This window comes from Chiloscyllium punctatum, chromosome 5 (genome assembly GCF_047496795.1).
Source record: "Chiloscyllium punctatum isolate Juve2018m chromosome 5, sChiPun1.3, whole genome shotgun sequence".
NCBI classification, from domain to species: Eukaryota; Metazoa; Chordata; class Chondrichthyes; order Orectolobiformes; family Hemiscylliidae; genus Chiloscyllium; species Chiloscyllium punctatum.
Window position 1 is genome coordinate 51815722 of NC_092743.1, and position 17894 is coordinate 51833615.

Consider the following 17894-nt stretch of genomic DNA (forward strand, 5'->3'; position numbering starts at 1 on the left):
ATCTCCAAAGATACTTCCAAATCTCCTGAATTTCTCCAGCCCCTTCAGTTTAAGTTTCAGAGCTCCAGTATGTGCAATATTTTACTTTTATTTTTGTAAGTTGAAGTTGTGTGTTTTCTGGATGTGACTGGTGCTGGCTTGGCCAGCATTTATTGTCAATCCCTCGGTGCCCTTTCTTGTGCAAGAGACTAGTCGCAATAACTGAACGATGTAAAGCTGATCATACTTACTGATTGGGTCCATCTTCAGAACAATTGAGGAAGTAGATACCTCTAGGTTACAGCAGTGGAGTCCCTTTCATTGGAAGCAGTATAGAACAATGAGAGATGCTAAGAGCACTTATGGAGTGATTGACACCATAAATATAAATACTTAGGAATGATATTTTTGGTATAGTTGGTCTGTAGGATCGACCCAAGCCTCTTCTCATCCAACCCTATTAATATATCCCAATACGTTCTCTAACTTACATTATCCACAGTTTCCCATGATACGCATCAGTGCTACTCCCCTTGTTGCAAATGGTGCTCATAGTGAGAATATTAATGAGGACAAATGCAAACACACAACTTAGCTTAAAGCATGAAAAAATATACAGTACTACATAACTTGGTGCATAATAAAAAAAACTCTTCAACTTCTCTCTGCTTCTTTTACCACTCACTTTAAATCTGTGTCTTCTGGTTCCTTACTATTTTTGAGTATGTTACCAACAAATCTCTCAAATAGTTTCTGCTGTTTGCTTTAGATGGAAAAAGAAACAGTGGGTGCTGCAGGCAAAATGTTTGCAAGTGTTAGTAATATGTTAAGCAATGCCCTGACAAACCAGATCTAATGTAGCTAGCTTGGGAGATTCTGCACAGCTCTTTAACCATTAAGCTCCATTTTTGCAAGCTGTTAGCTCAGTTTGATTCATTGAGTATGCTTCCTGCACAGGACTACTGAAGCATTATGATTAGATACTTAGCTCTGTTTCCTACCTGTAACTTAACTATGTTATCTCCTCATAGGCACACACTTGAAGGAGCAATATGGGAAAATGGTGTTCTAGAAAATTCTTCTTTCAGTCTCTTAGGCAGTCATATCTAGTATGGTTTTTACTTTAATTTTCTAATCAAATTTTCAAATTCTATCACACATCTCTGGAGCAGGTGGGACTTGATCCTGAGCCTCCTGGCTCAGAGGCAGGGAGATTACCACTGTGGCACAAGAGCTGCTTCAAAACTATAAGATATTTCGAATCAACTGATCAGAGATATTCATACACACCTCTGGAGCTGGGTTCCCAAATGGTTTAAGTCTTGCAGTGGCAGTAACCTTGGCCAGGGAACATGGTGGTGTGTTGAAGTGGCAAGCAACTGGAAGCTCAGGATCATTTACACAGGCAGAATGTAGTTGTCCTGCAAATAAGTCATGCCTAGTCTCCCCAGTGTAGAAAAGAGCACATTGTCAACAGTGCAGCCAGTCTGCCTAGGACCTTGGATAGGAATGAGGCGGGATTAGCGGAACTTTGGGATTAGTGGGGCTTGATTTCCGTTAATGGAGTATGAATTGTAACTCTGTGCTGCTTGTGTATTACCTTTCAGATACCACATTAAATAAACTAATGTTTAAATTGAGCAGATTAGTATAACTTTCTTGTCATACGTGTGTTGTCTTGAAGAAAAATATTTCATGTTGTGATGCTGTTTTCGTATCTGTGATAATGGATGTAACATTAGGCATTACATCGATGCAACCAGGGAATCAGATAGAATAAACTGAGTGAAATAATATTAGTAACATAGCATGTTCAATGTAACCTTTTATTTTCACAATATTATACAGATGAAAGAATATTTTATATGTTGACTTTTTTAAAAAGTCAAGGTTTTGTATTTAGCATGGGTATTACATAAGTTAAATCTAATAAGCTTGCAAATGCTCCAGTGACATGTTTATCCTAATTGGTATTGCTATCTTAGCAAAGTGAGGAATCATCTGTATATATTTTGTAGTGCTGTGATTCTTGGGCAGATATTATAATATTGAACCACTTAGAATGCTCAATAAATGATGACCCAGAACTGATCCCTGTGGAACACTGCTGCTGACAGATGTCCAGTCGGAAAAGCAACCCTCCAATATCACTCTGTCTCCTGCCTTTAAGCCAATTATGTGTCCAATTGACAAGCTCACCTTGATTTGTACATGACTTAACTTTACTAATTAGTCTACCATGCAGAACCTTGTCAAAGGCTTTATTAAAATTCAAGTAAACAACGTCTACTGCACTGCCATCATCAATCTTTTTGGTAACTTTCTCAAAAACTTAATCAAGTCTGTCCTTAAAATTGCTTACAGATTTTATAACCTGCAGTATTGCTTTACTACTTAAGAGTTTCACAGTCTTGCGATTTGATAAAATGCATGATGCTCCTGGAAATATCTACAATTTTTAACTGTTACATATATAAGACAATGTTTTGTGTGATATCAATTATTCTTTGGATTTCCAGTGGAAGAAATTATAGACCGTGCTGACTATCTTTATGGCACTGGAGAAGTGGAAAAACTTTATCACCTCCTTATTGAACACAAGAACAGGTAATCTATCAACCAACGTATACCTGAAGCATTCAGCTGTGTTAATTACCTGCCACTCGGTGTTCCCTGTCTAATGTTTCTTTGAACTGAGTTTGTAAACCATGGAATGCCATTAATATCTTGAACCCTCAAAGAGTAAATGGTAGCTGAGGGATTGCTTACTATTAAGTAGAAGCAAATCAAGTGTGCTTTACTGGTGCTTTTTAGTCACCTGTGGATATCTTCAGCTCAAATTAAACTTCAGTATTAATTACATGCATTGACTTTAAATCCAAGTTGCACATATATATTTGAGTTAATTATTGTCAGTGGTTTAGTACAAGAGGTAAATTTTTGTTGACCTCTTTGCTGTAGAAGGATGAATGCTTTTCACGTGAGAGTTGACAATTCTTGGCATATTGGTGAAAATGAGGACTGCAGATGCTGGAGATCAGAGTCAAGATTAGAGTGGTGCTGGAAAAGCACAGCAGATCACGCAGCTGCTTGACCTGCTGTGCATTTCCAGCACCACTTTAATCTTAACTCTTGGCATATGTAAGTACAAAATAAAATTAAAATTGAAAATAAAATAAAATACTGCAGATATGCGAGTGAAATATTGGAAATGTTTAGCAAGTTTAATAGCATCTGTGGACAGAAAGAGTTCATCATCGGAAATTTGCCAGCCCTTGAGCAGTGTTTGCAAAGATGAGTGAGTTGGGGAAATATTGCAAGGTTGGAATATGAGGTTGTTGATGTCGGGGAAGAAAAGGGTAGATTCTCTACACAAGGCTTTTTTGGCAAGATGACAATCTCAGTAGTGAGTGGCAAGAGGCCCATTTACACTCATTAACACCCCGTTATCACCTAAGCTTGCCTCATTTCTAACCAGTTTTCTATTTCTCCAAGTAGTGGAGTGAAACTAGTGGGTGACAATTCCTGACATGAGCACTCTGCGGGTACCAGGCAGCTCCATAGCTAGCGTTTCACAGCACCTCAGGGCAAGCTTCATGAGCAGCAGTTGCACATACCCTCCATCCATAGACATTGCATTAGCAAACCTCATTACATCATCGTGGCACTAACTTTTAATGGAATTCAGCACTTCAGGAGTACAATTTGGATCTCACTGACCCGTTGCAGTGCTGCTGCCAGGCCACTTTGTGCGCAAGGACAGGCAAACAGACGGCACCTCAACATCCTGGGACTTAGCAATGACCAGTAACTGCACTAGACTAGCCACTGTACAACACAGTGTCAAGCTTCTTTGTTTTGAATAGTGTCAAACTTATTGAGTGTTGTTGAAACTGCACTCATCAAATGACAAGTATTCCATCATATTCATGACTTGTACCTTGTGGGTAGGCTTTGGTGAGTTAGGGATGATTTACCTGCTGTTGACTTCCTAGCCTCTACCCTTCTCTTGTAGCCACTGTACAAACACAGTGGGCAGTAAGTGCGGCCCAGTCAGGAAAGCCCACTTCCCATGAATGAATTTAAAAAAATCTTTTCAGTTGCCTATAATTTTAATCCTCCATCTTGCTCCAACTCTGACCTCAACCTCTTACACTTCCAGTGAACCCTCAATGTAAACTTGAGGAACACCTTCTTATCTGTTGACTTGGTATTTTATAGACTTTTGGATTCACAAATAAGTACTGTATTACAATTTCAGATTATAATTTTATTTTCCTTTTCAGGTTTTTGCTTTTTAATATTTTCTTTCGGCTGGCAACTGTTCATAATCTTCCCATATCCGGCTCCTCGAAATACTTGCAACTTTTTTTTTAATTGTTCCATTACTATTCCTATTTTTCTTGCAATATCTGCCATTTAGACTCATAGAGATGTATAGCATGGAAACAGACCCTTAGGTCTAACCCGTCCATGCCGACCAGATATCCCAACCCAATCTAGTCCCACCTGCCAGCACCCAACCCATCTCCCTCCAAGCCCTTCCTATTCATATAACCATTCAAATGCCTTTTAAATGTTGCAATTGTACCAGCCTCCACCACTTCCTCCGGCAGCTCATTCCATACACATACCACCCTCTGTGTGAAAATGTTGCCCCTTAGGACCCTTTTGTATTTTTCCCCTCTCACCTAAAACTATGCCCTCTAGTTCTGGACTCCCCGACCCCAGGGAAAAGACTTTGTCTATTTATCCTATCCATGCCCCTCATAATTTTGTAAACCTCTATATGGTCACTCCTCAGCCTCTGACGCTCCAGGGAAAACAGCCCCATCCTATTCAGCCTCTCCCCAAAGCTCAAATCCTCCAACCCTGGCAACATCCTTGTAAATGGTTTTGAACCATTTCAAGTTTCACAACATCTTTCCGATAGGAAGGACACCAGAATTGCACACAGTATTTCAACAGTGGCCTAACCAATGTCCTGTACAGCCGCAATATGACCTCCCAACTCCTGTACTCAATACTCTGACCAATAAAGGAAAGCATACCAAACGCCTTCTTCACTATCCTATCTACCTGCGACTCCACTTTCAAGGAGCTATGAACCTGCACTCCAAGGTCTTTTTGTTCAGCAGCACTCTCCAGGACCTTACCATTAAGTGTATAAGTCCTGCTAAGATTTGCTTTCCCAAAATGCAGCAGCTCGCATTTATCTGAACTAAACTCCACCTGCCACTTCTCAGCCCATTGGCCCAACTGGTCAAGATTCTGTTGTAATCTGAGGTAACCCTCTTCGCTGTCCACTACACCTCCAATTTTGGTGTCATCTGCAAACTTACTAACTGTACCTCTTAGGCTCGCATCCAATCTTCCACAATGGTACAGAAATTTAATTTCTTTTCCATGCTCATTCACATTTGATAGCCTTGCTTGCTTAAGACCTCTTGCACCTTTAACTTTTTCCAGTTCTGATGAAACGTTATCAACTTGAAAAGTTAATTCTACTTACTTTACCACAGATGCTTGCAGAACTGCCAACTATTTCCAAGATTTTCTGTTATTATTTCAAAATTTGGGCTGATTTACTTGAAGCTTTCAGAAAAGAGTTGGTATTATTTTGTGTCTTTGCAAGAACATGTGTAGCAAAATGAAAAGTAGTCAGAATCTTGAAGGGACCTGGCTATATTAAACTGCTTATTCAAATTTGTATGTGCTTATTTCCTTAATCCTGGTATTAACTGTATGTTGAATGTGACATGTATGTATTATCAGAAAACTAAAAGAATTGTGGATGGTGGGAATCTGAAACAAAAACAGAAATTGCTTGAACAGCTCAGCATGTCTGGCAGCATCTGTGGAGAGAAATCATTAACGTTTTGGTTCCAGTGGCCCTTCTTCAGAACTCCAGTTCTAAAAGACCTGCTGAGATTTTCCAGCAACTTTGTTTTTATTTCATTTATTATCAGAAGTCATTTATTCAAGCGATGCAGCATTTATTCTGCATTTAGAAAAATTAAAAAAAATCAGAATTGACATACTTTGTGAATGCTGTTTTATTAAAAATGCTTACTCAAAGGTCTACTGCAATGCATCAGACAGTGGAAGTCAGTTGAGTGTTTTTTTTCTAACATTAAAATGTACACCACATTTCCAAGAAGGATTTAATTGTGTCAGACATGTGGTATTGTACAGTTTAACATACAAAGTAATAATTTGCTAGTGTGAATGATGATGATTTTACAGTAGCTGCTTTAAATGTAGGCATATTCAAATAATTTTGACTATTTGATTTTATTACTTAGTGCCAATCGCCTGCCTTTTCACCTATTACAACCTGCCACTTCGATCCAAAATATCATCAAATGACCTCTTGAGTGCTTTAGTTTAAGGCAGTACAATCAATACCCTAACTACTCACTGTGTGAAAAGGTTTTCTCTTGCTTTGTTTGTACATCACTTTAATTCTTCTCATTTTCCCTCTCATTTTCTTTCTTTTCCATGTGGGAACAGCTTCTCCCTATCTACTCTGTCCAGTTAGCTCACAGGTTTGAAAATCTTACCAAATCATATCCAGCCATTTCCCCAAGGAGAACACCCCGACTTAAAGTCATAGAAATGCACTGCGTGGAAACAAACCATGCAGTCCAAATCATCCATGCTGACCAGATGTCCCAATCTAATCTAGTCCCATTATGGCCCACATGGCCCATATCCCTCTAAACCCTTCCTATTCATATACCCATCCAGATGCCTTTTAAATGCTGTAATTGTACCAGCCTCCACCACTTCCTCTGGCAGCTCATTCCATACACGCATCACCCTCTGCATGGAAAAGTTGTCCCATAGGTTTCTTTGATGTCTTTCTCCTCTCACCCTAAACCTGTGCCCTCTAGTTCTGGATTCCCCCACGCCAGAGAAAAGACTTTGACTATTTATCCTCTCCATGCCCCTCATGATTTTATAAACCTCTATCAGGTCATCCCTCGATCTCCGGCTTCTTCAAACTATGCTCATTACTGTAGTTTCTCATTCATGAAACTGATCTTGTAAATTGCTACTGCAGTCTCTCAAATGCATTCACATCTTTCTTATAATGTGGGGCCCACACTAGTTAATAATCAGGCTGAATTCTGACAAGTATCTTAAGTAATTTGAACATCACCTCCTTACTATTATACTGTATGCCCCTATTAATAAAGTTGAGAACATTTTATAATGTTTTATAAACTGTTCTCCACCTTTCCTGCCACCTTCAATGATCAGAACACATACACACCCAGGTCGCTGTGCTCCTGCACCCCTATTTTATGTTGTCTTTCAACATTCATCCAATGTATTTTAGTTGTGGGCCAACTTAATCCTAGTCTGTCTACTCTATTGAGATGTAACATTAGTGTTAACCTCAGAATAGTTAATTTGTGTTTTCCCGCTTGGCATATGGTCCTGAATTAAAGGAAAAAAAAATTGGAAGCAGGACATTTGCAAAACTGAAGTATAAAACAGACAAGTTGAATTCCTTGTTTTATCTAGTACAAATGATGAGCTACTGTGGCGCCTAGCACGTGCGTCAAGAGATTTGGCACAGCTGGAAAGCACTTCAGTGGAAAGGAAGAAACAACTGACATATGAGGCTTTGGAGTTTGCTGAAAAAGCGCTGGAGAAAAATGAATTGAGCTTTGCTGCTCATAAGGTAATGCATATTTATTTCCAATGTTTTTTTTAAGTTTCTATCTGCTTGTGATCTTAATTTGTTTTTAATCTATGCAGTGGTATGCTATTTGTATCAGTGATGTTGGAGACTACGAGGGTATCAAGACTAAAATTTCGAATGCATATGTCATTAAAAAACATTTTCAGGTAAATGTGAAACCTTCCATTATTATCACATTTATTTTCATGATTTTCATTTTGTGAAAAGTCACCCTGCTGCTGCTAAAGGGAAAATTGAGAAACCTAATTAGAGGTAATTTGGGAAGGAGTTAGAAATAAATGCAGTAAAATGTCAAAATAGTTTAAAAAAAAAACAAGTTTGAAAAAGGAGAATAAAAGAAAGTGGGGAAAACTGAGGAGGAGAGGGCCTTTGAGTAATATGAATGGGTTGCATTACGTTGTTTGGCTGTAAATATATAAAACAAGAAGAATAAGAAAACTGAAGGGAAATGATGTATTCTTGACAGAAACATGACTTCAGTTGAAGTAGATCTGACAGCTCAATATTTGTAGATACAAAATATTTAGAACTAGAAGAGGGAAATGGGTTTGGGATATGTATGGTAATTAAGAATTTCTTGACAAGTTTGGAAAGGACAAGTTTTATGTCTGAAGAACGATCACCGGACTTGAAACATTAGCTCTGCTTTCTCTCCACAGATGCTGCCAGACCTGCTGAGTTTCTTCAGCAATTTCTGTTGTTGTTTCATCACTTGGGTGTTGGTGAGCTGAATTAAAGAATAATAGATGCAGGTCAATCTTCCATGGACTTTGCACCCTGGCAGTAAATTTGGGGTTAGAGAGTGGACAGTAATTAGACCTTAATGTCTCCTTAATTAGTTAGAAGGGGGATGTAGATTCAGATGTAGAATATGAAGCAGGAGAAGTGGGAATTAGATTGTCATCTGAAAGGAAGAACGTACAGTAATAGGGAGAAGATAGGGGAATGACACTAGAAAAATTGTTCATTTAGTGAGCTAGTGCACACACGAAAATCCAAATGGCCTCTTTCTGTGCTGAAACAATTCTGTGATTCTGTAACCAGCAGATTGAATTGAGAAACAGCTTTTAATAAAACCAAAGGTCATTTCTTTTTGGCGACTTTGTGAAATTTACTTTTATCAATGGAAGAAATAAAATCTTGGATAGAAAATTATTTGAAAAACTTTTCTTCTCTTTCAGAAAGCTATTGAGCTTAATCCCAAAGATGCAACATCGATTCATTTAATGGGACTATGGTAGGAACCTTATCGTGTTGGGCAGTTCTACTTCCTGAGACTCATTCTAACATTGTTTAAAATTTGTAAAAGGCATTAACATTCATCACTGGAACTGCAAGTATCTCACATTGCTGCTTTTAAACATTTTGTTGTACTAACTGTTAAAGACATACGACTAAACTAAATTGTTTAATCTCCTGTTTTATTTACAGTTACCTTCAATGCCGTATCTAGTTAGAAGTTGATAGATAAGTCTGCTGAACACTAATGGATAACACTGCTGCTGAGTGTAATCAGTGCAATGTTCTGCAATGTGTGTTGGGAGTGAAGCAGTTAAAGTAGCTATACTTAACTGCATAGACTCTGATCCTACATCACTGTTGTTACGTTTGATATTATACTGGACAACAAGCAAAATTAAGATTGTTTGTAACCTGTCAATTAGATAGTGTTAAAATCCCATTTGTATCATGTTATGAAGATGTAGTTGAAAGTTTTATTCGTTCTCATTTATTTCTCTGAAGGTGTTTTACATTTGCAGAATTGCCCTGGGTCCAACAGAAAATAGCTGCTATGTTCTTTGCCACACCACCAAGCTCCTCTTATGAAGAGGTAAAATAAAGCTAATAACTCAGTACTTTCTGCAGGTTCGTTTGAAATTGCAAACATTTATTTGAAATGGTCTTTTGCAATGGTTGCCTTTTGATTACAGCTTCTGTTTCCTTCACATTTGGGTCACAAATTGAGTTGAAAGTAGTTTCCAGATTACTTAATGTCAACTCGGATGGAGCAATAAATGCTGGCCGAGCAAGTGACACCCACATCCTGTGACCAGCTAAGAGCAATGTAATGCACTGAAAATGATATTAGGGAGTAAACAGGTGATCCTCTGTTATGAGGAAGGGTCACCAGACCTGAAATATTAACTTTGATTTCTCTGCACAGATGCTGCCAGACATGCTGAGCTTTTCCAGCAACTTCTGTTTTTTGTTTTTGATTTACAGCATCTGCAGTCCTTTCAATTTTTATTAGTTTCTGTCTCTTTGGTGGTGCAAGTTTGAGTCCACATGCTTGTTCCTTACACAGAATTTTTCCTTCAAGTATTTAGCCTTTTGAAACCTACCATTGAAACAGCTTCCCTAACAACTCACAATGTTTCTTTAAAAAGTTTCTTCACTTCACCTTCGGTTCTTTTGCTGATTATCTTAAATCTCTGGCCCTTGGTTACAAGTGCTTATATCACTGGAAACAGTTTTCCTACTCTACCAAATACATTCATGTTTTGGATAATCTCTGAAATTTCCCTACTGTAAGAAGAAGAATTCCAGTTTCCACACTCTCTCCACTTAACCAAAATCAGTCATCCGTGGTGACATTCTCGTAAATAAATATTTGGTTCTGTACTCGCTGTACTTTAGAAGCATGAGTAGCGATCTTGTTGACACACATAAGATGCTTAGAGGCTAAGAGGATACTTCCCATTGTGGATAATTTGAGAACTGGGGCACAGTTTCAAAAAAAAGAGTTCTCCTATTTGAAATAAGGGGGACTTTTCTCTTTTAGAGTGTTGTTAGTGTTTGGAATTCTCTCCCCCAGCAAGATATGGAGATAATGTAAATATTATTAATGCTGAGTTACAGGGGATTCCAGGGTGATAGAGGACAGGGAGGAAGGTGGAGTAAATTCCACATCGTATTAGCCCTGATTCTATTCAATGACAAATGGTCCACATGTGCTCCTACTGTTCTCCTGCAAAACCTCCCTCTCATCTTAGTGTCCTTCTCAAAGTGGTACCCAATATTCAACAGGGTACTGAGACTTACTTTAACTTAAGTTCCCTAGTGTTATATTCTGTGCCTCTACTAACAACAGTAGAAATTGAGTGTCATTTTCTAATCATCTGCACAACATGTCTTGCCACCTTCTAAGAATTGTGTCCAGACATCCCCAACTCTGCTTGCTCTTGCATCACATTTCAAGTGGTACTATTTAATTTATATTTTCAGTCCTTCCATTCCAAAATGTAGCATTTGACATTTCCCTCTGTTAAGTTTCATCAGCCATGCGCTTGCATGTATTTATCTATGTTTCCATGGCTGATTTCTCCTGGAACAAGACACTAGTCTGTCACCAAAGGCTATATTTCGAGGTCTCTAATCTATATCAAGCATGGCTGAATAGGAGCCTGTTCTGCTCTTACTGCCTGCCATTGTGATTGGAAAGATTTAAAAGTTGATCATTAACCTGTTTAGCCATGTTATGAATGCACCTTCTGTAGCCTTCATATCCTAGAGTAGGACTCAAACCCAAAGCTTAGGCTTAAAGGGAGTCTGTGCCCATTCTGCCACATGATCAATACTGTAAAAAATAAATACAGAATGCCTGCATTCAGCATTTTTAGTGTAAGCAACAAAATGACAGAGACAGCTTAACATGTCTCTGGAATGACAAAATCAGTTTTAATCATTTAATCTACAAGTTGTCTTTCATGACTCCATGACATCCTAAAGTATTTTGTAACTAACAAAGAATTCATAAAGCAACAATGACTAATTTATAAATGGTAAGATCATATCACATTAGATCAAATCTGAACAACTTCGAGTCATAGAGATGTATAGCATGGAAACAGACCCTTCGGTCCAACCTGTCCATGCCGAACAGGTATCCCAACCCAATCTCGTCCCACCTGCCAGCACCCGGCCCATATCTCTCCAAACACTTCCTATTCATATACCCATCCAAAGTTTCATTTTAAATTTCTTCTGTTGGATCATGGCCCTAATTAGGGGACAAGCTACACGACAAGAATAGCAATAACCACAGGGAAAATAGTCATCATACAGATACACTTGGGATTTCTTCAGGCAGGAGAGATACAGAAGCCTGAACACACGCAATAACAGGTTCAGGGGCAATAAGCAATGTAACCTGTATGCCTCTGTCTAAATCTTTTTGATCTGTACATTCTTGCATACTATGATCTGCCTGTATTGCTTGTAAACAAAGCTTTCACTGTACTTCAGTACACATGACAACAAATAAATCAATCATTCGATTAGTCAGTACAACATTGTAGATAAAGTAATGGAGTAATGGTGTGCTGAAGCAAAGTGTTTACATGCTACATAATGTTAACATCTAATGAGCATTGTTAGGTTAAAAAATAGCTCTCTGTTGCATTTAGGAATGGAAACTATCAAGGAGTTTATCAACATGTCTTTTTGGACCCAGTCAGAGCATTGGGTTTTAAGGTGACTCCTCATTTGTCAGTGATGGTTTCGTTGGTAGCAATCTTGCCTCTGAGTCAGAAGGTGAGACGCACTCCAGAGATTAGAACACAAAATCCAGACCAGCCCACTAGTGATGTAGTGAGGAAATAATCCACTGGACGATATGTTAAACAAAGGCACTGTTCACCCTTAAGTAGGTGTAAAAGCCTTCATGCCAGTAATTTGAATTGAATTGAATTAGCTTTATTATTATCACATACTCAAATGAATACAGTGAAAAGTCTCAGTCTCTACTTATAACATCATCTTAGATACCTAGGTACAACCCTCAGTTACAGAATAGAGAAATAAAGAAGAAAGAAGTTATGTTAGCTATACACATTATGACAATAGATTAGAGAAAACAAGAAGTTAAGAAGACAAACATCACAGTCTGCCTCCAAAGGCTGTCCGCAGCAGACCAATGCAGGGAGCCTCCATGTGATCTGTCCACTGGCTGTTGTCTTTCATGACTCCATGACATCCTAAAGTATTTTGTAACTAAGAAAGAATTCATAAAGCAACAATGACTAATTTATAAATGGTAAGATCACATCAGTATTTGATCAGATTAGATCAAATCTGAACAACTTCGAGTCATAGAGATGCCATTAGTCTCTCACCGAGTGAAGATGACTTGGGGAATTCTCTTCAATGGCCTGGCTTAGTTGTAATGCCTGAACCAACATCATTTAAAGTGAATTATTTGGTCCCTATTAAGGTTCTACTTGTGTGATCTTATTCTGTGTAAATTAGCTGCTGTTGTTTCTTATGAGTTAGTAACAAAATGATTTAGGATGACATGGAGCCATGAGAGACACTTTGATGATAAAAATATTTTTGTCTTTCTAGAAAAATGCTAATCTGTCTCTGTCATTACAATGCCTCTATTAGAAATACATTTCATATTTTGCACTTAATTCTTTTAAATCGGATGTCATTTTAAAGGCCCACATTACCCCTAACTACCATAAATGAGATGATGGTGGTGAACTGCTTTCTGGAAATTCTGTGGTTCATCTGGTATAGTTATGTCAGTGGTGCAAAGAAAGTTCCAAGTTTCTGACCCAGTGACTTTGAAAGAACCATGATATAATTTCAAGTTGGGATGGTGTGTAGTTCGCAAGGGAACTTGCAGGTGGTGATATTCCCTTATTTGTTGCCTTTGTCCTCCAGCAAGTAGAGATTGTAGTTTTGGAAGGTGTTGTCAAAGGAATACGTTACTGCAGTTAATTTTCTATATGGCATAGGACTGATACTCTGCTTTGACAGTGAAAGGAATGGATGTTTAAGATGATAGATTGGGTACCAATAAAAAAACATATTTTGACCTTAGTGTTTTTAGAGCTACATTTCATCCAGGCAAGTTTTCCAATATATTGCTGATGTGTTGATGGTGCAGGGAATTTAGAGATTGTGAGGTGATTTACTTCTTGCAACATTCTCCATACTTGTAGTATTTTATAAGCATAGTCCAGTTTAACATCTGGTTGATGGTTGGTGGAGGATTCAACAATTGTATTGCTATTATGTGTCAAGTGGAAATTATTGCTTGGCGCTTGTGTGGTGCACATGTTACTGCCTGAAGAACATTGTAGAAGATACTAAAATGGAGTCATTTTTGTTTTAGGCACTCCAATATTTTAACAAGGCTGAGCAAGGTAGGAACTCAACAAGCCTAACTCCTCCAGTTGCACAGAATTGTATCCCATTGAACTATTAATTACTGCGTATTAAATTAATAAATGCATTTCATTTGTATAGTTAAATTAAATATGTTGTATTAAACTTTAAATTATATCACTTGTACCATACCCATTACTTTCATAGTGTTTAAATTGACATAATTTCAAAGTTCACATGCGTCCAAAGGTAGATGGCATAGATTTAAGGTGAGGGGAAAGATTTAAAAGGGACCTAAAGGGCAATGTGTTCATGCAAAGGAAGGTGTGTGTATATGGAATGAGCTGCCAGAGGAAGTGGTGGAAGCTGATACAATTACAACATTTAAAAGGCATCTGGACGGGTATATTAATAGGAAGGGTTTGGAGGGATTATGGGCCAAATGTTGACAAATGGGACTAGATTAATTCAAGATGTTTGGTTGGCAGTCTAGTCCCATTTGCCAGTGTTTTGTCCATATCCCTCCAAACATGCCCTGGTCAGCTGTACATTGTGGAGACAGACCCTTAAGTTGGACTTATCAATGTCAACCAGATATCCTGAATCATTGATGGGTTGCACTGACTGGTCTGTTTCTGTGCTGTACAGCTGATTTAAGAAATGTTTGTAGGGATTTGGGCCAAGTGGGTCTATGGTCAGCATGGGCTGGTCGGACTGAAGGGTCCATTTCTATGCTGTATGACTTACTCTATAATTGAGTCACCGGGGTGAGGAGTAGCAGATGGAGTTTAGGTTTGGCAAAACAACAAGGGCAAGACTAATGCAACTACTGGTAGGACTCTGTGTTGTGTTATAGAACCGAGACCTAGGGATTCAGGTACATTATCCTTTGAAATTTGCTTCATGTGTGGGAAGGGTGCTCTTTAGTACACTTGCCTTTGTTGCGGAGATCTTTGAGGATAGGACTTGGGGTGTTATGTTGAGGTTGTACAGGATGTTGATGAGGCCTGTTCTGGAGCACTGTGTACATTTCTGGTCATCCTGCTTTAGGAAGGATATTATTAAATTGGAGAGGGTTCAGAAAAGATTAGCCAGGATGTTGCTGGGAATGGAAGGTCTAAATTGTCATGATAGGGTGGGACTTCTACTGCAGTGCAGGAGGTTGAGGGGTGACCTTTTGAGGTTTATACAATAATGAGGGGCATAGATAAAGTGGATAGCAAGGGTCTTTTCAGTAGCATGAGGAATTCAAAACTAGGGTGTGTATTTTTAAGGTAAGAGAACGAATTAAAAAGGGCTTGAGAGGCAGCCTTTTTGGAATGGTTAATGTGTGGAATGAACTGTGGAATATGAGGAAGTGGTGGATGCAGGTACAGTTAAAACATTTAAAAGATATTTGGTTAAGTACATGAATAGGGAAAATTTGGATGGATACAGCCCAAATGCAGGCAAGTGGGACTGTTGGTTTTGGAACATGATTGGCATGGACTAGTTGGACTGAAGAGTCTGTTTCCATGCTGTATGACTCTCTCATCTGTATTGATAACTTAATTGAATAGAGACCAAAATGTGAACATTCATGATTTTGACAATAAGGTTTGTTTCTACAATAGTTTGAGTAGAGAACCAGATATCACTCTTTAAAGTGTAACAATTTTAAGTTTAGTATGTGTTTTGTTTTCCAGTTGATCCAAATTTCTACAGTAAAAACTTATTAATGATGGGTAAAACATACATGAAATTAAAAAAGGAGAAGCTGGCTCTGTTATGGCTGACCAAAGCAAGAGACTATCCAGCCCGTAATGAAGGCGACAAGCAGGTAAGGCCATTCATACAAATTTAACCTCATTTGCAAATAATGTTGTTACTGATGGGATACAACTAATTTTGCTTAGTCTCAGCCTAGCTGAAGTGAGCAACTCCAGCTGGGACAACACTAGATTATTTCTGAAATCTGGAAGAATAGAAGTGTTAATAATGTAACTATTGGAAGCACGACTGTACTAGGTTGCAGAATTGTGAAAAATAGTGCCAAGATATTAAAAAAAACTGTTAATAAGTCTATCAAAACAAGCAATTTTTCACAGTGCTTTCAGGAAACTGTGATTGCTTTAAGGATCTAATTTCATCAAGTCTAGCCACAGGCTTTCCCAATGCACCATTTTATGTAATTGCAGGAAGCTCAAGTAGCAGATCTTATCTAAACAATGTAGATTTTGTCAAATAATCTCACCAACATAACCCTTTGAGAAAAATGCCTTTCTTATCACTGATTAGAATCTTAAAGTCAAAAACAAAAGCTACATAGTAAGATAAAAATGACCTTAAGATTGTGTTGTGACATTTCTAACATAAAGCCCAATTGCTTATTCATTGATGGAGTGTGAACTCCATAAGTAGCTCAACCAACACAGTTAATTCTATGATGGACAGGATACTCTTACACTGAATAGCATTAGTAACAAAACACTGGATCATGCAAATAATATTTCAGTGTTTCAACCTCTGCAAATGGTACTTGAACCCATTTCCCCAGAGCATTAGCCTGGACCTTTGGATTAATGTCCAGTGATATTACCATACCTTATAAACTTTCCTTAATCACTTCTGGAACTTTTCCTTCTAATCTCAATGTACTTTAACTCTGAACTGCATACTTCTACATTCTTCCCAACATCCATAAACAAGATTGTCCTGGTTGACCCATTGTTTTGATTTGTTCCTGGCTCACTTCTTTCTTCCTATTTTGCCTATCCTTCCTCCCTTTGTACGGTCTCTTGACATTCTACATCACTACAACAGGTTTCTGTTTGCTGGCCCCGTTTCCTATTCCATATGGATGCCCAAGCAGAACAGTCTGAGATCTTATATTCCTCAGAGGCCTAATCAGACCCCAGTCACCAGCAACCCCCTCCTTGTGGCGGTGTGTCCTGCAAATAAAGAAAACATTGCTGTGGACATCTGGACCTGAGTTGTGCCAGCCTTTCAGGTACATTGCTAACTATTGGTGCTGCCTCCTTCTGCCATGAACTGAAAGTTCCATTGACTGTTTCCATTTTGCACCCTTCCCTCACTCATCCCTGTTGTGCCACTGACTTTTTAGTCTTTGTTTCTGAAGATAAGCTATTAATACTAGGGACTTGCACAGCTACCTCAACCACACTTCTGCTCCTTTCCATTCTCTCAGTTTCTCTACTGCATCAGTTCCAATAACTATTTGTCAGAGCACTGGTATGCCATGTCTCCTTTTTCTTTGAGAGGATTTCCACCTAGTATGATTTACAGATATTACTGCCAAGGTTGGAGAGTGCACTGGTTTTAATGTTTCAATGCTCTACCCAGTTGGGTAGGTTCATACTCAGCAGTCTGCACCCCAACTGAATTTCAAACTATACCTAAAGAAAAAAAGCTGTAAACTAGACATGTAATTTCCAGAAAACAAGGCCAAGGAAGTAACTTAAGCCATGTGACTTCCAAGATGTTTCTTTCATAAGAATGTCCCAATATGCCTTTGTGATTCTAGTCCACTAAGTCACCTTAACATCTCTCCCCTTCCCTATTGCATTGGTCCATGCAAATGTAGGAGATGCACTACCTACCCTAACATCTTTTTTCAAAGGCCACAAATATACCAAGCAAAAGTAATTGTACTTCCACTTTAGCATGCTGTATTTACTATTCAATGTTGTTATCTCTACAATGGGGGGGGGGGGGGACCAAATATCCACAGCCTGAGCTGTTACAGTGCTTTCTGGTGGTTGCTTCCCATTACATATTTCAAATATCCATTTTGCTCCCGTGCTGAATGGTGAAGCTCCATGCTGGCTGAAGTAGTAACTCATGTCGCTGCTCTCTGCAACCTTTTGACCTCTGCCTTCAGCAACTTTGGACTATAACCTCTATCTGAATCTTGTTTTTTTTTCTCATCACCACCTTTTGTTTGGCTAGGTTAATCTTTAACGGTCTTTTCATGTGACTCTTTGTACCTCATTTTGACATAACCTTTGTTCCTTCACTTTATTACCACTTGGTGTTCTCCCTGTCCCCTCAATTTCATCTATTAGCTAAAAAAATCCTAGCTCATTAA

At 38.5% G+C, this 17894-nt stretch overlaps 1 protein-coding gene across 3 annotated transcripts in view; it reads left to right on the top strand.

The window, feature by feature from the left end:
* rmdn1 (regulator of microtubule dynamics 1) overlaps nt 1-17894 on the top strand; it is a 30620-nt gene that overhangs the window by 11936 nt on the left and 790 nt on the right. For 2 of the 3 annotated variants that reach the window (XM_072570307.1, XM_072570308.1), the window contains exons 3-9: nt 2499-2586; nt 7513-7672; nt 7750-7839; nt 8875-8930; nt 9437-9524; nt 13815-13845; nt 15493-15626. In XM_072570307.1, the coding sequence (XP_072426408.1) occupies nt 2499-2586; nt 7513-7672; nt 7750-7839; nt 8875-8930; nt 9437-9524; nt 13815-13845; nt 15493-15626 (647 nt within the window). The remainder of the gene's footprint in view (nt 1-2498; nt 2587-7512; nt 7673-7749; nt 7840-8874; nt 8931-9436; nt 9525-13814; nt 13846-15492; nt 15627-17894) is intronic. The other variant, XM_072570310.1, reaches the window with a different exon arrangement.